The 26,320-nt window shown below is 34.0% G+C and overlaps 1 protein-coding gene and 1 long non-coding RNA gene across 5 annotated transcripts; one reads left to right on the top strand and one right to left on the bottom strand.

Annotated features, from left to right (window-relative positions):
- Nucleotides 1-342: 342 nt before the first annotated feature.
- LOC110453153 (multiple epidermal growth factor-like domains protein 10) lies at nt 343-25,539 on the bottom strand. 4 transcript variants are annotated; one of them, XM_021502001.1, is made up of 16 exons: nt 25,443-25,539; nt 22,234-22,507; nt 20,759-20,860; nt 19,371-19,483; nt 18,352-18,486; nt 17,226-17,357; nt 12,458-12,586; nt 11,274-11,408; nt 10,135-10,230; nt 9,730-9,864; nt 7,995-8,099; nt 6,393-6,527; nt 5,042-5,140; nt 4,361-4,517; nt 3,570-3,643; nt 343-3,092 (listed from the first exon to the last, which is right to left on the bottom strand). In XM_021502001.1, exons 2-16 carry the CDS (start codon nt 22,464-22,466, stop codon nt 2,560-2,562), a joined length of 2,313 nt encoding a protein of 770 aa, XP_021357676.1. In that variant the 5' UTR covers nt 22,467-22,507; nt 25,443-25,539; the 3' UTR covers nt 343-2,559. The 4 variants fall into 4 exon arrangements, with proteins under 4 accessions (XP_021357676.1, XP_021357675.1, XP_021357674.1 ...); XM_021502000.1 differs by lacking the exon at nt 25,443-25,539 and adding an exon at nt 25,230-25,371; XM_021501999.1 differs by lacking the exon at nt 25,443-25,539 and adding an exon at nt 24,785-25,208.
- Nucleotides 13,848-16,594, top strand: LOC110453156. Its single transcript, XR_002463260.1, has 3 exons — nt 13,848-13,954; nt 14,840-14,974; nt 15,969-16,594. It is a non-coding gene; the product is annotated as an uncharacterized LOC110453156 (long non-coding RNA).
- Nucleotides 25,540-26,320: the final 781 nt, after the last annotated feature.

Below are 26,320 nucleotides of genomic sequence, written 5' to 3'. Positions count from 1 at the left end.
ATATGCATTTTGGATAGTACCATGATAGCATAAGAAATGTGGAAAACAAAATAATGATAGTACCTGTTACCTAAAGTAGCCTTGTTGCATTGCAGACAGTTCATTTCCTTTCATCAAATTTTATTGACAAGATGACATAGTCAAATGGACAGAATAACAGGCAAAGCCTATATAAATTATCTCCGTCAAATGGCCAAAGTGGAATAAACAATGATACATAATATTTTAGACATGTTGGAAATGAAAAAAAATAACACAAAATAATTCATATTAACACAAGGCTAAGGGGGAGTAACTCATGAAGGAAACATCTCACATACCTCATACACATTTACACACACATACAAGTACATATACAAATACATTTATTTCAGCATATATATACACTATCACTGTTACAATTCAAAATAACAAATTCAATCAATACATATAGTGTAATTAATTACAACGACAAGATAAGTACATGCAATAGCCAGTAGTCATGCTCAACTAGAATCTCATGGATGTAATATATAATAATAAAAAAAAAAAAAACATGTACATATAAGAATTAAAACGACGGGATTTTCCAATAAAAATATGCACATCGTCAAGTACTCGTCTATTTGTAAGCCCATCACAAGCAGGACAGCTCTGGAGAAGAATGTTTATATCAATGTGATTGTGGTTGCCATAACTATTGAGAGAAGTTAACAAGTTAGTTCTTTGATTATTAAAAATAGGACATTCTAAAAAGTAACGAGATACTGTTTCATGTTCAGCAGAGCAGGTACAAGCTGGACTATTAGTAAGATGGTCATGGTGTATATCAGAATTTAAATTACTACAAGAGTTTCGAAGTTGACATGGAATAATATTTGCTCTTCTGTTACCTTCTGTTTTGAAAATTGATACAGATTCACTATCAGAAACAATATCTTTATTCAAATAATTTTTTAATGCTGCAGGAGAGGGAGGATTAAGAAGATCGATATTTGCAGTGTTAATTATGCGGCACATTTGAGGGAAAAAACTGTCGAAATAGTTATTAGTTCTACATAACACTGCAGCCAGTTGTTTGATTGGTTTAACTATAGCATCACGAAATTATCACACGATCAAGCCTCTAAATATATCACGTTATAACAAAGTTAGATAAAAAGGAAATAATATCATTTCATTTGACACCTTAACCTTGACCGGTTAATATTTTTACCTCCTGTGACAATTCTACTTTGAATCCCGCTGTGTATATTCAAGAAATATGTTTTGTGTTTTTTTTAATTTCATCTGCCTTATCGTGAATTAAATGCTTACCTTAAGAGTAAACACAGACATCACCTTGCAACTGATAATGATGGGTGATGATATTTTTATGAAAAGTGAAATATTTTATGATATGACTATTGTACATAAAGTTATATAACTTACTATGAACTATCCTTTTTAATTTCATTTGAGCGATGGTTCAAGTTCTTTATTACCTTGGGTCTTTTGACCAATCGGTTTCGAAAGTGAGATATATCTACAATATCTACAGACAATACAATACAATACATGCAATACATACAATACAATACCAGCAATGTACAAACAGTATGGAGGGTGTAACAAATTAAGTTAATTGGTTTCTTCTTACATTTGCCGCTATTACATATTTGGCCAAATTGACAAGCTCTTTTGTAAATGTTTATCTTTAAAACAAAGACACCCACTTTTAACTGATAACTATTTGTAATGATAATTTAAGACAAGTAAAATATATAATATGAGAATTTCATTGAACATTGAGTATAATAAATAATAAGGAGTTATCGAATTTCATCTCATTTGGTTTATTGTGTTTCAATTGTCATATTTATGGAATATTGTTGCATGATGTACATAATGTGATAAGCCGAGTTCGACTGGGCATCACATTTTAACGTTCTCTTATATTTAAAATGTCATTATCTAAACTGTGATATGGTATTATGTAAATGATGCATGACACTGAAATAAACTATTGGTTTAAACTTTGTTTTATTCAAATTTTGATTGACAATGCATCGAAATACAAATGGTACAATTTAAAGAACAGAAAAGGAAACAAAAACAACTGTCAAAATAAACGATTGATTGGTTGGTGTTCAAAGGAAACCATTAAATGTCTTTATACATTTGTACATTTTACATGAAAATAAAGTGACCGGAGACTAACAACAAATACCCTCATCCTTACTTCCCCATCCTTCCTTCTTTGCCCCTTTAACATTCACAAATGACCCCCAAAATATCACCGGCTTATAAGTAATCAATGCGTCCATGCTATGTTGTTAATACAGATGAAATATGTCGAGGGATTATGAGATATCTTGTACAAAATCTTTGAAGTAAAAGTGGGAAATGTCATATTTTACCTTTGATGCATGCACGGACAAACTAACAACGTAATTACCATACACCCCTTTAATTTTAGGGAGTATGATTGATCATTTCTCATCGGCTGTTTAGATGATCACAAATAATTTTTGAAGTGGTATAACTATTCGAGAGAAATTATCATGTACCTGAAATACATTGCGATGTTGTTTGTTTCTATTAGTCTGGCGAATTGTTATGTTTGGTGTTCGTTTGTGAACCAGCAGCAACAGAGTCATTTGTATCGTACATGGAATCGGCTATCACATTCGTATCACCTTTCTTTCGGAAAACATCGTATGTGTTCGACAATTCATGAGAACAGTCGTACATGTTATCTCCGCCTGTGGTATCGCCTTTACCCTTAAAAACGTCATATGTATCTGATGAGGCGGCGATTTTAACGTGACTGTATTCGTCATCCTGTGTATCTACACCATTAAAATTCCCGCTATTTCGATGGTCTAAATTATTATATACACCATCTATCACCTGCCCTGTGTACATTTCGTCAACGACGCCATTGTGACGCATGTTTTCAAAATTGTCATAACTACCGTCATCGGTTTTAACAACAGGAGAATACGTATCCTTGCTAGGAAGTGTAGCCTTTTTACGACTATGTGATTTTTCCTCTCTGGCACATTCCTCGTTAAAACCGCCATTTTCATAACATCTGTCTTCAGACATGAGTGGTCCTCTGCTTGCAGACCCTGCAAATGGAGAAACTGTGGTAAATCATACTATAATAAATGGACGAAGTAGTATTATACGCCCGCTACATTAGGGTTTAATATAAATGTCAAAATTGGGACATAACGTTTAATCGATATAATAGTATCATTTGTTTGGTACATTTCTGTTTTACCATTAGTGAAAACTGGAAGTGCACTCAGGTGTATTGAGCATATCAATAGAAACATCGTATTATCTTGTTTGACGTTTCGGTAACTCAATAAAGAATGATTTTTTTTGTGCTTAATTAATTATCTTATCTAAAATGAATAAATTAATCAACTAATAATGTTAAACATCAATTGTAATTCAAATGAAAAAAAATGTAAATGTTGCATGATACTCAAACAAAAGTGGAGTTAAGCATCGAGAAAAAGATGACTGAAAACTTGAGCAAGTGGTTCATTAATTTCCGCTTACTCTTATTTACAAAACATGGAGTCAATGTTACTAACCAATTATTTCTGGTTGTTGAAGCTCATATGTCCGATTGTCCGCGTATGATCTCTCGCTTGTCGACCTGGTTTTCCTTGGACAAGAGGTAGGACAGATCATTATTTAAATCAAAGCTTTAAACGTGTTCATGATTCCCGATAAAAATAAAACGTCTGCATATTGAAGTTAAAGAGACCAAAAAAAGTAATTCAGATAATGATTGTTAAGGTATTATAAGGCACCAGTCCATATGGATATATTTCATTATTAATGCTTATATTTAAATTTCTTTTAATGGCTAAAGCGTTTATATATTTTGATTAGTTTTATAAGAGTGAATTATCTAAATCAGTACATAAAACTAGATATATTTTCCATTTGAAAATATTTTTAATGGTGATTTAACACCGAAAATAGAGGTGTTTTTAACTTTTCAGAAAACAACTTCGACAGCGTTTTCAAAAAAGTGCAAATTTTCCTCAACATTAGTTTAAAATTTAAAGTTCAGTTCCTAACATACAATCTATAAAGATCTATATTCAAACATGCCCAAAGTGTAAAATAAAATAATTAAGTTATTTCCCCTTACATTATTAAATCAGCATTCAAATAAATTCTTAAAGATATATGTTTCATCTATTTTTAAAAGTATTAGATCGAAAATCGCATAAATTGAGTAGAAATGACTTTCTACGAAAAAAGCGTTGAATTGTTTTGAATATAGATGACTCGTTTGAACAGAAAGGAGATTGAGGATATTGTACATCACGCACTCCTTAATAGTATTCTTTATAGAGAGAGCGTCACTTACTTGATTGTCACCTGGACGTTTCTAAGCGTTTTACACCCTTTGCGTTTATGCACAACTACACCAACCACTATGAGACATATGACTACGATGCTTGATATCACAAGGCCTAGTACTAGACCTATATTTGATGTGCCTTGGTTCGCTTTCTGTTCCTTACCTGCATTGCAAGGAGGTATATAATTAACACAAAACCTAAGCAAAAGTCCAGAACGTGTTTCCAAGTCTTTGCATCGTATTCCTTGCTCAAGTGAGTACTACAAATATAGACCCAGTAAACAAAATCTTATATTTGGTCGTGTGACCCATCGCAGGTTAGCACTACCATACATGGAAAACAATTGATTTTTGTTTCTTAAGACACTCTACCATGACTTTTATTCAAATATTTCCTTTACTCATTCTTTCTGTTTCTGTTTGAAACCTGAACATCAACATATTCTAGGTTCGGATAGCTTGCTCCTGATGACTTTCACCTATCAGTCAATGTGTCAAACAATTCGCGAATTTGTACAAGGATCAACAACATAAACAGAGCTACCATTATCTATCCGAAATAATCTATTACTGTCATGTGATCGAGAGAACGAATAAGTCGTTTTAATCACTATATTGACAATTAATGATTAGAAAAGTAAAACCATTAACATGTATACGCGTATAAGAAAAACAAATGTAACTTACTTTTCCCCGCACCAAAACATCGTCCATCAACACGATCACATTCGTCATCGCATGTACATTTATAACGGCATCCTGACCCGTACATTCCGCTTGGACAAACTGGAAAAAAATACTGAGTGTTATTTCTAAGGCTGAATGCAATCAATGCAGCTGCTAAGTATGTCGTGTATATGATGATAATAATAATAATTCGAGATTCTTATATACCACTTTATCACAACTTAGTTGTTAAGTCGTCTCAAAGCGGTTCACAAATTATTATCCGTGGTTATAGGGCTTTTGCAACCAGCCAATATCTGTCTCAACTCCCTGGGGAGCATACAGCCGGTGCTGCCATTAAGGCGCTCACAGCTAGCATTCAACAATTCTAGCACTGCCCAACAACGTACTCATTTACAGATGAGTAGTCTGGAACAAGCTGAGTAAAGTATTTTGTTCAAAGATACAACACAGTGCAGTACCGTGACGTGACTCGCACCCGCAACCTTTCGGTCACGAGCCAGTCGTCCTACAGTTGTACAACTAAACTACAGTGCCTCCTGTATGGGGCTAAATTATTCAGAATAAAATAATAATAATGAGTTGACAATAACATGCAATACGTTTTACAATAGTTTGCGAAATCAAAAAAAAACCACTAATGAAAATATTTCAAATCAGTTACTGACTTGCTACACATGCATATATGCTTGCAGTTTGTGCCGATAGGACCATCAATGAAACCTTTGACAGCAGAATATGGTATTAACAGATAACGAATTATTTGCGTTTCACCTTTTTGTATAATTTTTATCTAATTACATTGTATTCTCTAGGTAGTGTCGATCATAAATATATCATGACACAGTCAAAATCAATGGAAAGCATTTGATAAAGAAATTCACATAACTGACCTATGTTACTATGTCATACAGTCATGTCATAAAACCTAAATGTTCTACAATTGGTCGAAACCGTGGGAACATGTTCCTACGCAACTACAGGTACTACTTGTATTTACTATACCATATGATACATATACTATTATTCTAAATAAAATTTGAAATGTTTGTTATATCAATAATATTTTCATTGCTTTTTAAACTGTTTGTTATCAACAAATATCTGGAACTACTTTGCTCTGCGCAGAACGAGAGTATGATTTGAAGACTTTAGTTTTGATCTATAACAGTCAGCTGATAACATATGATAGTGTTTTAAGGATTGTTTTCAAATTATGAATGTTATGTGATAAATAGAATCTTACATGAGCGTGGCACTCGCCTAAAGGCTCGTGTCATATCAAATTATCGAACTCGTTTAATAAATTCATTATTCACGTAATCCGCTGAAGTCAATAGGTTGTTCTCACCATCTGTACAATTGAAACCAGTCCTGCCCGGCCCACAGTCGCATGTTCCTGTCTCCATATTACACCCTAGAGAGTGCTTCTCGCCACACGTGCATGCATGTTGGCAGTTGGTACCATAATAACCTTCAGAGCATCCTTTGACAGTACAATATGACATGCAATGATTAACAATGGAAGCGTTTTTGTGAGACTTTTCTAAAGCAAAAGTGCATGGTATCAGACCTTGTTACCTCAAAATAGAAATTTGAAAGGGGACAATGACAAATACCGTATGATTACAATAACGAAAGTGTCAAACATATTATTGTAAGAAAATAACGGAGGGTTTCTTCTCTATTGTAAACATTTCGACAATACATGTGTTCATAATGCTTTGTTTCTTGAATATAGTATATGTTTCCTCCATATATGAGTTTCATTATCTTCTTACCAAAGACACGCTGCATGTATGAGTTTCATTATCTTCTTACCAAAGACACGCTTCATATATGAGTTTCATTTTCTTGTTACCAATAACACGCAGCATATATGAGTTTCATTATCTTCTTACCAAAGACACGCAGCATGTATGAGTTTCATTATCTTCTTACCAAAGACACGCTTCATTTATGAGTTTCATTTTCTTCTTACCAAAGACACGCAGCATATATGAGTTTCATTATCTTCTTACCAAAGACACGCAGCTTATATGAGTTTCATTATCTTGTTACCAATGACAAGCAGCATATATGAGTTTCATTTTCTTCTTACCAAAGACACGCAGGATATATGAATTTTATTATTATCTTTTTATCAATGACACGCAGCATATATGAGTTTCATTATCTTCTTACCAAAGACACGCAGCAAATATGAGATCCATTATCTCCTTACCAATGACAAGCAACATATATGAGATCCATTATATTCTTACCAATGACACGCAGCATATATGAGTTTCATTATCTTCTTACCAATGACACGCAGCATATATGAGATCCATTATATTCTTACCAATGATAAGCAGCATATATGAGTTTCATTATCTTGTTATCAATGACACGCAGCAAATATGAGTTTCATTATCTTGTTATCAATGACACGCAGCAAATATGAGATTCGTTACCTTGTTATCAATGACACGCAGCAAATATGTTTTTCATTTTCTTCTTATCAAGGGCACGCAGCATATATGAGTTTCGTTATCTTGTTATCAATGACACGCAACATATATGAGTTTAATTATCTTCTTTCCAATGACACGCTGCATATATGAGTTTCATTATCTTCTTATCAAGGGCACGCAGCATATATGAGTTTCATTATCTTGTTATCAATGACACGCAGCAAATATGTTTTTCATTTTCTTCTTATCAAGGGCACACAGCATATATGAGTTTCGTTATCTTGTTATCAATGACACGCAACATATATGAGTTTAATTATCTTCTTTCCAATGACACGCAGCATATATGAGTTTCATTATCTTCTTATCAAGGACACGGAGCAAATATGAGTTTCATTATCCTTTACCAATAACACACAGCATATATGAGTTTCATTATCTTGTTATCAATGCCACGCATCATCAATGAGTTTCATTATCTTGCTCAAATAACTTACGCTGTTCACACGAGTATCCAGTCCATCCAGCAAGGCATTCGCAAAGAACTGTTTCATTACTCGGAACGCAAAATTGAGTTTGATTGGTGTCAGAATCGCATATATCTGGAAGAAAAAACCACGTGAAAACAAATATAATATAAACAAATGGAAGAATACTAAGTGTTATGGTCATGCAAAAGTGATTAACACAAACATGTACATGTATTATTAAGATTGGTTTTCATCCTGAATAATGAAAGTGTCATTTCACAAGGACTTTTTTTGGGAGTTATGTCCCTTTTACCATACCTGTATTGAATCTTGCCTGAACTCCAATTTTGTTTTGTCCCTTTTTGGTAAATTTAAGTTGATGTTTCTGTCTGAACTTATTAAAGTTAATGTCTTTTATGATATAAATATATTTTGTCCTGAGCATTACCCTCATTTCTCAGCCACTTTTTTTTTCTTTTTTTTCTTTTTTTTTTTGGTAAATTTATATGGCTGTATTTACTTGCAGTTTAAAGCCGAAAGCACCTTACTTACAATTAATACAGAAGATTATCTTATAATCTTATTCTAAACATAAAGTTTGTTTATTATTGAGCTGCAGTGCAAAAACCAGTTTCTCCTTTTCTTCCTCTTTCTGTTGACTTTCTCCGTTTTTCATTGCTATTTTTTTCCCTCCCTCTTCTTCTTTTCTATTCTATCTCTCTCTCTCTCTGTTCTCATAAAGGCAATATATGTGTACATGGGTACCATTACATGAACTTGTGTCTAATATATCAACTGATGTAAGTAAGAGTATATATGAGTCGTGTGAGGTATGAATATAAAATATGAATTGTTTGAATGTAACTATACCCATATATTGCAAAAAAGTCTTGAATAAAAAGATAATTACAAACAAAAAAATAGATTGGTTTTCATCCTGAATAATGAAAGTGTTTACTACTTGACTATCATCAAAGCTTATCTTACTTGTAAGTTATTGTCTAAAGGTAAATTCTTATTTTAACTAAATCTTACATTAAATTTATGTCAATTTTTCAATTAGCAATTATTCTATTCAATACATCTAGAAACCTTTCCTATTTAGAAAAAAATGATGCGCATTATACTTGGAATTTGTTAGTGCATATATATAAGTTGTATCTATTTCAGAATAAGATTCATCAGTTTGGTATGAATAATAAAGGCTTAGTTTGTTTTTATCACAGACGGGAATTGAAAACATTGCCGTATTTCGAAAACGTCTGTTTCCTTTGTCAAGCAATGGTGTAAATAACCGGTGTCTCGACTCCAAATCTCTCAAAACCCCGCTGAACACAACTGAAGCTTAGTGAGTTGTTTTCAGCGGTTTAGAGTCGAGAGACCGTTATCATTTACTCTCTTTGATTGATGCAGGAAACAGACGTTTTCGAAATCTTGCAAAATAAGTTTTCACTTCCTATTAGTGTTCAAAATAAACTTTGCTTTCATTGTACAATGTAAAAATTCATTTCAGCATAAACTATATAAGTATGATCAATGTATCTGTATCCAAATCTAACAAAATTATTTCAAATTGCCACAAATACCAAAGTCACCTATCCTTCCGAGGCACCTAGCCTACTCAAGGTTTTTGTTGGTTTTGTTTTAACATCTCCTTGGTTACGGTGGTTTTTCTTGTTTTGAGTTTCCATTTTATTGTACATGTATGTAGGCGGACACTGCAGTATGATAAGTGTCTACCTTGTTGTGTTTTTCAGGTTACCTTTCGGGTTGTTTAGGATATCACTAATGTTTCCCTGTAGAGGTTCTAGCGACGTGTTTCCTTGGATGTCCGTACAGTCACTTTCTCCAAATCCAAGGTCACAGTTGGCGGTTCCGTTCACACTACACAAGAATCCTGTGGGGTTTTAAAGGATACTCTTACTTGATAATTAGTCGTAGGCTAAACACTTTCTGACAATCTTATTGATCACATTATGAGAAATATCTAAATATATTGCTTTGACTACATGATTTGCATCAAAGATATCAACGTTCACTAGCAGTTATTGTTATCCTGAACATGTACACCACTTCATTGTTAAGGCATACACTATATTTACATAATCAGTTTAGTTTATGATCAGTTGAATACCCAATTCGTATTGACAATATAACATAAGCTCACTTGAAATGCATTCCCCGTTTATTGGATGGCAGACCTCGGTGAGCGTACAATTACATGTTTCCCGACACATCTCTCCGTACGTCCCAGGTTCGCAATCTGAATTGTTTGGCAACAAAATAAATAAATAATTGCAGTTTAATCAGGACAAAAAATATAGTATTGATAATACCAAATATCAGCGTGCAATGCATATTCAAATCACACAGAAAGCGTAATAAATATTGACATTGGTTTGGGAGAAACATGCACCACTCCTGGTTTTTCAGGGGGAATATAACTAGTAACACATAATATATGTTAGTTAGTTTTCATGACCTAATTATGCAACTAAGTTCACTGATACCTAACGAGTGATGACTTCTTAAACTTCCGCGTGCATTCTCTTATACAAATGAGAATAAACTAGATTTCAGTCATAATGGCCTTTCATCATCTATACACTATTTTGTACTACCTACCGATAGCACGGTAAATTCAATACCATGGGTTGTTTGTATAAGAATACATAAGAAGAAGTAAAAATCGATTTTGGAACAACTTGAGAATGGATTTTCCTATTTGTATTTTTCCAAATACGAAAGTCTTCTCGCGCCAGATGACTTCCTGAAGCAGAAATGGTAGAAATGTTTTCCGAGGAAGAAATAGTCTCCAATAAACAAATGAATACATTATTATAAAAAAAACCAAAAACATTTTGAGGATGACAGTACCATTTTTAGCGCAAACGTGTAAATTTCAAATCCAATAACGATAATATCGTTTTAAAATGTTTCTCGTGTTTTGAGGCTCAGAATTTTACAGATTGAATGCTTTTTTTAGAATTAGCTCCCGTTTCAAGACAGACTTCAACTACTGATGAATATTGCATTATATAACAAGTTAGGTATCATTCTATTTATATAATAAAGACATGACCTCCTATGTTTTTGAATTACATTGATAATACAAACAACTAAATACTAATTTAAGTAAGGGATCGAGCTGGAATGTCTCGTTCTTGAATCACACATTTGTTATATACTTGAACAGTTTATTTCAATCTTACGTCAAAACAAGAATGATTATGTCCCTTATAAAGATAAGAAGATGCATTTTTGGATTTTTTTTATAACCAGACCAGTAAGTAAGTAGTCATTTACATTCCGCACAGCTCTGTCCTGTCAGCCCAGCTATACAATCACATGTTCCATGTACAGGGTCGCAGGCTCTTGTACTGTTTGCTAAACACGTGCACGTCTGTTGACAGTCGGCACCAAAATACCCGTCATCGCAGACTGAAATTAACAGTGATGGTCATTTAAAAAAGAGTTTATACAAGGAGTATCAACTAATATATCATAATCCAAATCATTTCCTTATTCTTATTATCTGATTTTTGTTCAAAATTATTTAAAAAGTTATTTATTAAACAAGTTGAACATAAATTGGTTTTGCAATGTAAGGTTATACAAGAATTTGATAGAGTGAATGTATACGATATTTTGGTATGATATCGTAGATTTTATCACATACCTATGTAATCTTACAATAGTAATACAACAATGTTCTGTTGATGTTTTCTGTCGGTTTGTATCCCACATGTGTGATACAAGATGTTGTATAACCATAATAGCCGGAACTACTTTTTATGGGAATCCCCTTGTCATGGCGAACTGAAACATTCCCGGTATTTGCAAAAAATATCAAAGTTTAGAAAATGTTTGTATCGATCTCTACCAAATACGGAAGGTATGTAATAAAAGCAAGACCACACACTTGTGTTTTTCTAACGAGTCAGAAAGCACTCATTTATTGCAAGGACGTATATATTCACTCGTGCGCTCCGCGCACTCGTGAATATATTCGTCCGCGCAATAAACTCGTGCTTTCTGTTTCGTTAGAAAAACACAAGTGTGCGGTCTTGCATATTTATATAATAACAATACCAACTGTTACTTCAAACAATTTAAACATCCAGGAGAGCGAGTCAAATATCAGATGCGCTGTAACGGATGAACCTTTCCAAGCCCAGCACTATATGGAAACTGACTATATCAAATGGTTAACTGCGATGGTTCTTTAGGCAGAGTGTGGTGTCGAGATATGATCTATTCCGTAACAACTTACAGTTGTATCGCTCACACCAACGTGTTGAAAATCAGAGCTCTCAGGGGATATATATACAAAACAAAAGACGCATTTTTCAGCTTTACACCACTCCTTTTCTTTTTCGGGACCGACCATGATATTGGGTTAATCTCTGAAACACCAACTTCTCAGAAACAATAACTGATTTCTCCTTTATGATACAGGCATGTACAATGTAATTGACAAAGCAATTTACCTTCTGTACAGTTATCACCAGTTAAACCAGCAATGCATCGACACTCTCCTGAATGAGGATCGCAGGTTGCATTCGGGGAGCATGAACATGTTTGGTTACAGTAGTATCCGTACTGGCCTTCTAAACATTCTGTAACAGAGACAATGACCAGGCCATATTTTGGACATATACTGCAGTAATATTCATACTATTCGTCTAATCATTCTGAAACAGAGACAAAGACCGGACGATATCTAGACATGCAGTGTAGTACATGTAATACCTTTACTCCCCCTCCAATTATTCTGAAACAGAGACAAAACAGGAATACAATTAGACATAGAGTGTCGTACATGTGATACCTTTACTCTCCCTCTAAATATTCTGAAACAGAGACAAAGCAGGAATACAATATAGACATACAATGTGGTAATATCCATGCTCTCTCTCTAAATATTCTGAAACAAAGACAAAGCATGAATATATCTGGGCATACAGTGCAGTAAGATTCACACTTTCTCTCTAAATATTCTTAAACAAAGACAAAGCATGAATATATCTGGACCCTCTAAATATATCGGACAAGATACAATACAGCACTGTGCGTTGTTATAACACGACCGATCACATTTGACACCCCATGTTTTTGTTCCATACTCATGTCAGTTAAATGATTTTCGACATCAAATGCACTTGAGAGACTGCTGATCATTTGAAATATTGTTATTGTTTGACTATAACTAAATATGAGGAGAATATATAAACTTTTAGTACATACAATTTGTTTCAAATGAAGCCTTATGCTTCATTTGTGGTTACAGTTGCATATTATTAAGAGCATTTTCCAACAAATCAGCGATTATCATCGGTAATAACGTCNCTGCGCCACCCACACCCTAATCATGCACTCCTTATTGCAAGATATCCCTACATATATTGTATGCATGAAGCTGAAATTATACAATCTTACAAATACTACGTCAGTACATGTGGGACTAATACCAATTTTTGTTTGTAACGCTAGAATTTTGTGAAATTTTTTCATGATATGCTCAAAATGTCATAAACTTACTAGAACATGTATAATCACTCATTGTGACGGCAACATGAACAATACGATGATGTCATGATTGCACGGCGAGTGCAAACCTCATGGCATGTTCCTAGCATGTATCCAGTAATAAAAAATAAATATGTTCATATGCATGCGTTTGTAGAGAGTGTGGCGCAGACGAATTCGTTCCCTTTCCATGTGAAGTGTTGTTTGCTTAATAAGTCAGAGGGAACTGGGACGATAGTATATATAATACTCAATTGTCTAGTAGCTCTTCGAGTTAATACAGTTTTACCCATGAAATATTGTATGCTTTTTGAAAACTCTTCTCTTTTTTACTACTGTTTTCAGATACAGGTCATGTGATAAGTATCGTTCGAAGACAGTGACAAGGCTTACCACTGAACCTATATGTTGTCCAGGTTTTGTACCCTACAACGATACTGCTGCATTTTGCGTGAAAGGTACGAGTCGCAAATGTTGAAATTGGCCAAATTATTTATGAGTTCATACGTACATTCTTGTAATAACTCCAAAAACCCAAAACCTATTTTTACTAATATAACACATCTCCAGCACACACACAGGAATACACACATAGGAAGATATTAGTCAGGTGGCATGGGACTAGTAGTTAGCGCCTGATAAGGCAGCTCCTGCAAATACCTTAAAATTGGATTGATTAATGTATATGTTAACTGTACTGTATATCTATGTACTGTAAAGCACTTTAGAGTGGCTTATGCTAGCTTGATAGAGCGCTATATCAAATGTTGTATACTATTATTATTATTGTATGACACATTAAATTCACTAAGCATATGAGGTTGGTGGGTTGGGGGGTATCTGTGACGGTTTCTTTTACAACTACAACTAACAACTACGGCTGAAGCTTAACTCTTCCGATAGAGATATTGGAATAGCATAATGTTCATATGCATGTCTGGATGCATTTCCAAAAAGGTAATATAGCATGTTCAAACAATATAGTGTTAATCTTTTTCGTCTATTATAGAGTCGACAACGTAGATCAGATCTTTCTCCAGTGCATTTAGATTTGATAACGCAGACGACGGCTGTATATATGAACAAACGGTTCAATTGCCCATAAATACATGTTAATCGTATGGGACGTATATCTTTTGAAATGTGTCTGTATTATTGCAAAATCAAACTTAAAAAGGCATTATTTCAAAAAAAAAAAAAAATGTAAATTAAATGTGAAATATTTTGGACTTGATCACTGTATAATAGTTTTATTTGCAAACTCATCCATGGCTAACAACTAAACGTCTATATATAGTTTGTGTTTTGATACACCTAAATATACGTATTAATATTCCCTACAGGATGTGAAACCGGTAAGTATGGGGACAACTGCACACTTGACTGTAACTGTACAGGCAATACCAGACCAGACTGCGATATAAGTACAGGCGATTGCAAATGCAAGGATGGATGGACTGGACAAAATTGCACCGACGGTAATAAGAAGTCCTCTCTCTTTCCACAGCTTTCGCGATTATTTGAAAACAAATTATGCATTTTACAAAATCTCTGTAAGCAAACTCCCTCTTCAACTTGTGTTTCGACGTGTATGATATTTTTTTTATTCAAAACATAATATTAATAAACATTTTATGATGAACAAGCAACATACACATCCTATTGATAAATTACACCCCTAAAGTTCACAGCAGCTATAAAAACACTACTCAGACCTATAATATACGACACTCAGAGCTATAATATACCACACGCAGAGCTATAATATACCACCCTTCAGCTATAATATAATATATATACGTGTTTACCAGACACATAGCACCGCTCCTATTTGATACATCAGATTTCTTTATTAACGGTACATAAAATGAAAAATGATCAATGAAATTAATTGGAAAGGCGCTGCTGCACCAACGATTCGCTAAAACCAATATCATATAAGTTAATGTTTTCACGTTGAAAAGTGATGAACTGTTCACCAAATATGTATATGGGGGTCAAAAGGTCGCATCAGGAATAAATTCATCTCAATATCTTTTCTTTGTCAAAGTGATACCAAAGTACAAACGCATATCACTCACGCAGTACTATTATTTAAGGTATTCCATGTATAATACACATTTTTTTGGAGGTGAAAAAAATATATACTTTTATTTTCCATACACCACAGTGAAGTATTTCCAAATTTTTATGAACTTCTACCGCATATTTTTCGAGTTTTGATGCATTTTATAAGTACACTCCACTGGGTCCGCTTTCTGTTCAAAGTCCAATAAAATGACAAAAACCTTCTATATGCAGACAGTTATGTAGAATAAAATGCATTTTTGTTGTTTTCGATGATCAGCATGACTTTAAACTGAGCAACAAGTAAGAGTCGGAGTTATCGCAGCTTCCCAACCGTTGCCATAGTTATGTTTTCATTTGCTTTTCAATGTTAATTAGCTAGTGTATTCAATTCATTTTTTTCAGTATGCGATGAGGGGTTTTACGGTCACAGCTGCGAAAATGCATGTGCGTGCGAAAACAACAGCACGTGTGAACACGTGAATGGAACGTGCAACTGCACAGAGCCAGGGTGGATAGGTGACACTTGTGACACAGGTACTGCATAACGATATCCCACACAGATAAACATATGGATAAATGTACACCGATTCACACATTGACATATTTCTGTATTATGTTCTCCTTCGTACATAAATCATTTTGTATCTTTTTTTGCAATAACATAAAACAAACACATTTTTGATAACCTAGTAGCATGCGAGCTGCGTGTACAGCAGTGTGTCCATACCAAAATGTTTCTTACAATATCGATAATTCGTTTTGAAATTCATGAATGCACTTCAAAGTCCAAGCTATCAGAACAATACACATTTCTGATCGCCAAACTGAAAAACAACATCCTGTCATTGTGATACGAATTCTATCTCAAGCGTGAGTTCTACATACATAAAAACAATAATTAAAACAGAGATAATATGAAAATACGCTCTTAAACCCATTCTATAATATCTATCTTACATTTCAGGAAAACGCATTTTTATGTATACAAGAATAATCACTTTTTGTACGTAGTTTTCCTTTTTGACGTGGTTACAGTTACATATTATTAAGAGCATTTTCCAACAAATCAGCGATTATCATCGGTAATAACGTCGCTTATTGACGTTATTACCGATGATAATCGCTGATTTGTTGGAAAATGCTCTTAATTATATGTAACTGTAACCACGTCAAAAAGGAAAACTACGTACAAAAAGTGATTATTCTTGTATACATAAAAATGCGTTTTCCTGAAATGTAAGATAGATATTATAGAATGGGTTTAAGAGCGTATTTTCATATTATCTCTGTTTTAATTATTGTTTTTATGTATGTAGAACTCACGCTTGAGATAGAATTCGTATCACAATGACAGGATGTTGTTTTTCAGTTTGGCGATCAGAAATGTGTATTGTTCTGATAGCTTGGACTTTGAAGTGCATTCATGAATTTCAAAACGAATTATCGATATTGTAAGAAACATTTTGGTATGGACACACTGCTGTACACGCAGCTCGCATGCTACTAGGTTATTAAAAATGTGTTTGTTTTATGTTATTGCAAAAAAAGATACAAAATGATTTATGTACGAAGGAGAACATAATACAGAAATATGTCAATGTGTGAATCGGTGTACATTTATCCATATGTTTATCTGTGTGGGATATCGTTATGCAGTACCTGTGTCACAAGTGTCACCTATCCACCCTGGCTCTGTGCAGTTGCACGTTCCATTCACGTGTTCACACGTGCTGTTGTTTTCGCACGCACATGCATTTTCGCAGCTGTGACCGTAAAACCCCTCATCGCATACTGAAAAAAATGAATTGAATACACTAGCTAATTAACATTGAAAAGCAAATGAAAACATAACTATGGCAACGGTTGGGAAGCTGCGATAACTCCGACTCTTACTTGTTGCTCAGTTTAAAGTCATGCTGATCATCGAAAACAACAAAAATGCATTTTATTCTACATAACTGTCTGCATATAGAAGGTTTTTGTCATTTTATTGGACTTTGAACAGAAAGCGGACCCAGTGGAGTGTACTTATAAAATGCATCAAAACTCGAAAAATATGCGGTAGAAGTTCATAAAAATTTGGAAATACTTCACTGTGGTGTATGGAAAATAAAAGTATATATTTTTTTCACCTCCAAAAAAATGTGTATTATACATGGAATACCTTAAATAATAGTACTGCGTGAGTGATATGCGTTTGTACTTTGGTATCACTTTGACAAAGAAAAGATATTGAGATGAATTTATTCCTGATGCGACCTTTTGACCCCCATATACATATTTGGTGAACAGTTCATCACTTTTCAACGTGAAAACATTAACTTATATGATATTGGTTTTAGCGAATCGTTGGTGCAGCAGCGCCTTTCCAATTAATTTCATTGATCATTTTTCATTTTATGTACCGTTAATAAAGAAATCTGATGTATCAAATAGGAGCGGTGCTATGTGTCTGGTAAACACGTATATATATTATATTATAGCTGAAGGGTGGTATATTATAGCTCTGAGTGTGGTATATTATAGCTCTGAGTGTCGTATATTATAGGTCTGAGTAGTGTTTTTATAGCTGCTGTGAACTTTAGGGGTGTAATTTATCAATATGATGTGTATGTTGCTTGTTCATCATAAAATGTTTATTAATATTATGTTTTGAATAAAAAAAATATCATACACGTCGAAACACAAGTTGAAGAGGGAGTTTGCTTACAGAGATTTTGTAAAATGCATAATTTGTTTTCAAATAATCGCGAAAGCTGTGGAAAGAGAGAGGACTTCTTATTACCGTCGGTGCAATTTTGTCCAGTCCATCCATCCTTGCATTTGCAATCGCCTGTACTTATATCGCAGTCTGGTCTGGTATTGCCTGTACAGTTACAGTCAAGTGTGCAGTTGTCCCCATACTTACCGGTTTCACATCCTGTAGGGAATATCAATACGTATATTTAGGTGTATCAAAACACAAACTATATATAGACGTTTAGTTGTTAGCCATGGATGAGTTTGCAAATAAAACTATTATACAGTGATCAAGTCCAAAATATTTCACATTTAATTTACATTTTTTTTTTTTTTGAAATAATGCCTTTTTAAGTTTGATTTTGCAATAATACAGACACATTTCAAAAGATATACGTCCCATACGATTAACATGTATTTATGGGCAATTGAACCGTTTGTTCATATATACAGCCGTCGTCTGCGTTATCAAATCTAAATGCACTGGAGAAAGATCTGATCTACGTTGTCGACTCTATAATAGACGAAAAAGATTAACACTATATTGTTTGAACATGCTATATTACCTTTTTGGAAATGCATCCAGACATGCATATGAACATTATGCTATTCCAATATCTCTATCGGAAGAGTTAAGCTTCAGCCGTAGTTGTTAGTTGTAGTTGTAAAAGAAACCGTCACAGATACCCCCCAACCCACCAACCTCATATGCTTAGTGAATTTAATGTGTCATACAATAATAATAATAGTATACAACATTTGATATAGCGCTCTATCTAGCTAGCATAAGCCACTCTAAAGTGCTTTACAGTACATAGATATACAGTACAGTTAACATATACATTAATCAATCCAATTTTAAGGTATTTGCAGGAGCTGCCTTATCAGGCGCTAACTACTAGTCCCATGCCACCTGACTAATATCTTCCTATGTGTGTATTCCTGTGTGTGTGCTGGAGATGTGTTATATTAGTAAAAATAGGTTTTGGGTTTTTGGAGTTATTACAAGAATGTACGTATGAACTCATAAATAATTTGGCCAATTTCAACATTTGCGACTCGTACCTTTCACGCAAAATGCAGCAGTATCGTTGTAGGGTACAAAACCTGGACAACATATAGGTTCAGTGGTAAGCCTTGTCACTGTCTTCGAACGATACTTATCACATGACCTGTATCTGAAAACAGTAGTAAAAAAGAGAAGAGTTTTCAAAAAGCATACAATATTTCATGGGTAAAACTGTATTAACTCGAAGAGCTACTAGACAATTGAGTATTATATATACTATCGTCCCAGTTCCCTCTGACTTATTAAGCAAACAACACTTCACATGGAAAGGGAACGAATTCGTCTGCGCCATACTCTCTACAAACGCATGCATATGAACATATTTATTTTTTATTACTGGATACATGCTAGGAACATGCCATGAGGTTTGCACTCGCCGTGCAATCATGACATCATCGTATTGTTCATGTTGCCGTCACAATGAGTGATTATACATGTTCTAGTAAGTTTATGACATTTTGAGCATATCATGAAAAAATTTCACAAAATTCTAGCGTTACAAACAAAAATTGGTATTAGTCCCACATGTACTGACGTAGTATTTGTAAGATTGTATAATTTCAGCTTCATGCATACAATATATGTAGGGATATCTTGCAATAAGGAGTGCATGATTAGGGTGTGGGTGGCGCAGTGGATAACGCACCCGCCTTTCATCGGGATTATAATCCCCAATCGGATGTGAAAAGGTACGAGGTCACCTTCCCGGACACATGGTATTTTTCCTTCCTCATAAGATCGCCTGCGAGCTAACACACGAGCCCACAAGGTTGACTAATATTAGTTAAGAGAACTTGGTTCAAAATTATTGTGATCAAAATAGAATTGAAATTATTTTTTTCAAGTGCATAATAAGGTCCATTACTTTTGACAAGGACATGTTTATAAAAATGTTTAACAGCCTTAGATATGACTGTTACCACAAATCTTTTATCCATAAATTAAAGTATGATCAAATGTGGTATCCAATATGAAAGCATATTATTTTGGATAATAGTGCATGATTGGAGGCTTGTAATTTTTGGATGTACACCTTTAAATTGATGTCGCTGCATGAATAAGCGGTATACCAATACGAGTTGTCTTTAACTATTTGGCGCTTAAAATATCTGGATATTTTCTAACAAATAACAGACTCTACAATAAACCGTTTTTAAACTGATTCATGTAAGCGTTATTTCACAATACTTTTAATACAATCTAAAATAAATCATTCCTGTTAACGGATTAAGGTATCGGCGTTCCTATCAAAGAAGATAAATCTGACAGAAGAAATATATTTTTAAGAATAAATCAAAAAGTTCATTTACTAATGCAGCTATAAAAATAAAAAGTTGATATCCCTTGAAGACAATATGGTTCATCAATAACGGATTATACTCACACATCTTTTTGGCGGCACTTCTTCCAAAACCAGGCACCACTACACGTTTGTTGTCGTGTTTTGCATTTGGCTTTGAAGGATTCCTTTACAGTAACGGTGCTCCTGTTTGAAATAAAGTATGAATATATATATAGAGAGCGGCACAAGTAGAGCCAATATAGCTACACTTACCACGACACCACAGCCAACTCATTTAACAGAAATCATCAAAGCCTCGATCATATCTTACGGTCACGCACGTAGTTGACCGTAGTGGGGGATGACCGTAGTTGACTGTAAAGGGGGATGACCGTAGTTGACCGTAGTTGGGGATGACCGTAGTTGACTGAAGTAGACTGTATGTGACCTTAGTTAAACGTATGAAACGTAGTTATTATAAACATAGTTTGAACTTCAAGAAACCAATGATTTGGCCGTGGTTAGCCCCAAAATTTCAACATGTTCACAGTATCTCAACGGTGAGGTTGGATACCAAGACCCTACTGTGACCGTAGTTTGAACGTAGTTGACCCTATTTGACCGTAATTGACGTTACCTGACAGTACTGTTTACCGTAGCTGACCGTAGTACTATGACACTACGGTTAGTTTAAACTTTATTTTATTATCGGTATAATATTCCAGTAATACAAACATGATATACATATAGGATTCGAAAACAAGTACAAAGCACTTATGTTAATCTGTCTCCTTTTTTTGTAAAACGGCGATTGGACGGCACTGACCGAATATCATGCATATATATATAAGTATATGGAAGAGAAGAGGATGGGGAGGAAGGAGGGAAAGAGATACTAAGGGTTTTTAAGAAAGTAGTGTTGGGGGTAAAATATATAGGGGAGTACATTACACTACGGTTAAAACTACTGTCAAGTAGGGTCAAGCAGGATTAAATAGGGACAATTACTAGAGTTGGACTACGTTTGAAGTACGTTCACATCACCCATACTTCCTTATTGACAGTAAATTCTGTTATCCATCTGTGAAGATAAGGGATGTTGATGACCTAACATAAGGAAGAAGAGAATTATAGTGTAAACTGTACTTTATGTATAAGTACAACAGTACATGTTTCGCAGTCATCTGAATGATATGTCTATGTAATTGTACATGTTTATAGATATGAATAAAATATGGTTTAAACTAAACTGTACTTTGTTTTAGTCAAACATACGTTGGCACAGTTGTCTGCAAATTAAACGACACTACAGGTAATGACAATCAAATAAAACCTATAATCTATTTAAAACAAAATCTTCTGTGTATCGACCTTGTAAATAATTCCCGATTAAGATTGTAATCTCGCAAATTAAGAGGAAAATGCATACCTGGACGTCTCAATTTAATTTAATATTTGTAAATATATCTTTCAACACGTCTTATTAGTATTTAACGTAACTGAATATACTGATATATATTATCAGCAAGTTGATTATCGAATACATTCAAAGGTGATTTACTCAGGTTTAGTCTTACATTTTTGTTCGTGTACAATTTTTGGGTTCAAGGAATAAGTCAGTCTCTGTTTCAGAAGAACTTGTAGCATTGACTTGTAGAGGTGGTGTACTTCCATTTGACGTCATTTGTGTGTTTTGAAGACTGGTCGTTGTTCCTGGTTTTGCCGTTGTATCATCTGAAGCATCCAATCCATCTAACACAAAGTAAGTAGCTAGTATAATCAAATACAGTACACGTCTTTGCACTGACATTGTTGGTTTTTGTAATTATGACGTTCACAACAGGTGCAGAACTGAAATGTTAAAGAAACAAAATTAAAACTTCTGATTGATATTTGTATCAAAATATTTAAAACATTATACCGAAGAATCCGTGTGTAAATCACTATTTAAAAATTATCTTATCAAATATGATAATCGCGAGGAATTATCCAAGTATCAGTGAAACACTTATGCAATTTATAGACAACAACAGTATGTCTGCTAATTACCGAATGATGAAATATTTTAAGGTAACAAACAAAAACAAAAACAAAAAAAAGTAAAAATATTTAAATATTTGTTTATCAATACATATTAACATTTCGTTGCTATGAGTGTAGATCATAATACCAATTAAAATATTTTTATGATCACATACTAAGTACTTAAAGTGAAAACTGCACCTTCAGATGGAAACATGTGTGGTTATCATTTACGTACAAGAGAAACAAGGGAGAAATATATCCGGATCGATATTGATAAATCATTTACATTTGATGGATGCTGTATTGAAATATATGACTCGTATGTCACTTGAACCTCTACTCGTGTGTTATTTAGGGTTATTCGATATCACATTATCAGTTGACAAATATCTTCAATCAGAAAAAATAATCGTCGTCACATTTATGAAATATTTTATTGACATCGTGTTATTTCAAAACAATTTGTAAAAGAAGGTGTTGTTTTTTGGCTTATTTTAATTAGAGTACATTATTAGAATTGAAATACATATATTTATCATATAATATGGTACGTAACGCAGTTCTGGTCATTCCTATTATATTTGTTATGTTATTCGAATTTGAAGTCAGACGAATTTTGGACCCTATCACTCTAGCAGTATGACGGAAAAAGCTGAGCGTTTCCAATTATAAAAACTTTCACGCGTATCAGGTCTTGCTGCTATTGGTTTAAAAGAATATTTTGGTCATGGATTTATTTATTGAGAACTGTTTTGTTTCTCCTTCTATCATGTCCATTTTTAAATGGTTACGTTGGACACCTTGAATTATAATAGAGCGAATCAAAACATTAAAAAATAAAGAAATGTTTCGTAAACATTTAACGTATTATTATGAAAATATTGCAAATGTCTAAAGCAAATATGTCAGTTATTTGTCAAAAGGATTAAGACTCTTTGAGTTGAAAATGCTTAGCCATGGTGTTATCTTATTACGGTGAGACAGACGCCACAGCGAGAGTGTTAAAAAGTAATACAATGTAATTCATATAAATTCTAATTAAAAACCAAAATAAACGATAAGTAATAGTTGCTTTTATAAACATTGAAAACATTTATCTCACTTACAGCATCACATATGACATATGTTTGTTCAAAGTGCGTGTAAATGAATACAACAATGACCTAAAGGAAGAATTATAGAATGTAATAATATTGATACATTGTTTGGAAACGTTTTTAAGCCTGAATACAACTCCATTCACTAAGTAAAATGTCTGGACATATACAGTTGTACCATACATAATATTTTAACTTCCTTGTTATGTAGAAACGTTTTAAAACAGTCAGTTTGTTTGTATCATTGTATGAATCACACTATGTGATCATCATCAAGATGGCGTCTTTGCAGAATGCAAAACAGTCTTTTAATTGTGAAATATATTCATTTCGTCCTATATATAAAGTATACATCTGTATAAATATGATAACATAATTGATAATAAAGCTGCGAATAGTTTCTGTGTGATTTCGAAATGTTCAACTATGATAAACAAATATAAGTGTATACTGATATGCTACTTACCTGAACAATAAAACGCGAACAAGTGTATACTGATATGTTACCTATCTCAACAATAAACCGCGAACAAGTGTATACTGATATGTTACTTACCTGAACAATAAACCGCGAACAAGTGTATACTGACATGTTACTTATCTCAACAACAAACCGCGAACAAGTGTATACTGACATGTTACTTACCTCAACAATAAACCGCGATCAAGTGTATATTGACATGTTACTTACCTGAACAATAAACCGCGAACAATTGTATACTGATATGCTACTTATCTCAACAATAACCCGCGAACAAGTGTATACTGATATGTTACTTACCTCAACAATAAACTGCGAACAAGGGTGTACTGATATGTTACTTACCTGAACAATAAACCGCGAACAAGTGTATACTGATATGTTACTTACCTGAACAATAAACCGCGAACAAGTGTGTACTGACATGTTACTTACCTGATCAATAAACCGCGAACAAGTGTATACTGATATGTTACTTACCTCAACAATAAACTGCGAACAAGGGTGTACTGATATGTTACTTACCTGAACAATAATCCTGTAGCCCTTCCTATTGCTTCACATATATATACTGTGTACATACACAGGACGAGTCTGTGTCGCGCATGTACTCCACTTCACTGAGAGGGTTAGGGATTGTCGTTCACTGACTACAGCATACGTCAAGTGCTCGTATTTTGCTGATCAATGTACCGTGAGTCTCACAACGTAGTAAACAGGGGTATGCGGACACAATCACTGTTCACATGATCTTGGCAGAGTATACGTAGAATATATGTTCATGATTTTTTTCAAGTTATTTACGAAAAAGCATACAAACACAGTAAAACTTTCCCGCTCATTGTGAACTTCCTCTTTCCGAGAAATGTGCTCTATTTAACTACATGTGTAGTAGGACTGACCCTAGGACACTCAATGTTCAACACAGATTCTAGTCTGTGGTTTCGTGGAATAAATATAAACAACTCACCTGTAACATTTAACGAACGAGAGAAAACGATAACAGCACGATAACACTCCTGTGTAGACTGATGAGTGAACGTGCGGTAATCGAGGGTGTTTCTCTTTCATTGAAGAATAGACGGACAGTAAGAGGTCAGTTAATAGGACAGTTAAGAGAAAGCGCTAGGAGAAGAGTGACAGTGATAAAACCCGGATGTTAACAAAGACTGTCCAACTTTACCTTGCCAGAACTCTTGCATTTCGGTAGGCGTACAATAAACAACGATGACAAACTGAATATTAATCAACATTACAGAGATATTATACATTCAAGTACACACACACACTAACAACACGACCGGGTCTAACACACGGACGCATCTCGGCGATCACACATGTACACACGTACGTGCTTGAATTTTGCAAGGGTTTGTCATAAACAAACTGGTTTTGCGTCGTGTATTTGATTCATACAATTTGAATTTATCTGGATTGAAGTAACTTATTGATAGTTTAGAGAAGGAAGTAGAATATTTTCAACATTTCACTTAATGAAAACATAGTTTGCTTATGCACAACTACAAACAAACGCTTAGACTTAATACCATGCATTTACCAGTTGCTATTAACTACTGCCATCAGCCCTGGGAACGAGGTCACTCGGATAATCTTGCAGCAAGCTAGTTTGATAATGTTCTTTGATTGCACCGATTTGGATTTCCATTTCTTTGTCCCTAGCATTATCGATGAGTCCAGTAAGGAAGATACAGCTGTATTGTGCAGAGTTGTTTATTTTTGACACACTTTATCTATTACCAAATGTTATAGGTGCGATAAAATATGTATGTTTTATTCTTTACATACTTTATCTATTGCAAAATGTTAAAGGTGCTATCCCATGTTTATGTGTTATTTTTGACGTACTTTTTCTATTACCAAAAGTCATACGTGTCACGTACTTTATCTCTTACCAAATGTTTTAGGTGCGAGCACATGTGTATGTGTTATTTCTAATAAACTTTATCTATTACCAAATGTTATAGGTGCGAGCACATGTGTATATGTGTTATTTCTAATAAACTTTATCTATTACCAAATGTTATAGGTGCGAGCACATGT

Source organism: Mizuhopecten yessoensis, unplaced genomic scaffold, assembly GCF_002113885.1.
Source record: "Mizuhopecten yessoensis strain PY_sf001 unplaced genomic scaffold, ASM211388v2 scaffold7147, whole genome shotgun sequence".
Lineage (NCBI taxonomy): Eukaryota > Metazoa > Mollusca > Bivalvia > Pectinida > Pectinidae > Mizuhopecten > Mizuhopecten yessoensis.
Note: the sequence above shows the minus strand (reverse complement) of the source record. Positions and strands in the feature narration are given on the sequence as shown.

What these genes read in the sequence shown, in the direction of transcription:
- LOC110453153 (XM_021502001.1), bottom strand. Translation starts at nt 22,466, where the DNA reads ATGTCAGTGCAAAGACGTGTACTGTATTTGATTATACTAGCTACTTAC. An exon ending in TGGACAAAATTGCACCGACG is followed by an intron (nt 17,358 to 18,351) that starts GTAATAAGAAGT and finishes CATTTTTTTCAG; the next exon opens with TATGCGATGAGGGGTTTTAC. An exon ending in TATCCTAAACAACCCGAAAG is followed by an intron (nt 8,100 to 9,729) that starts GTAACCTGAAAA and finishes TTTTTCTTCCAG; the next exon opens with ATATATGCGATTCTGACACC.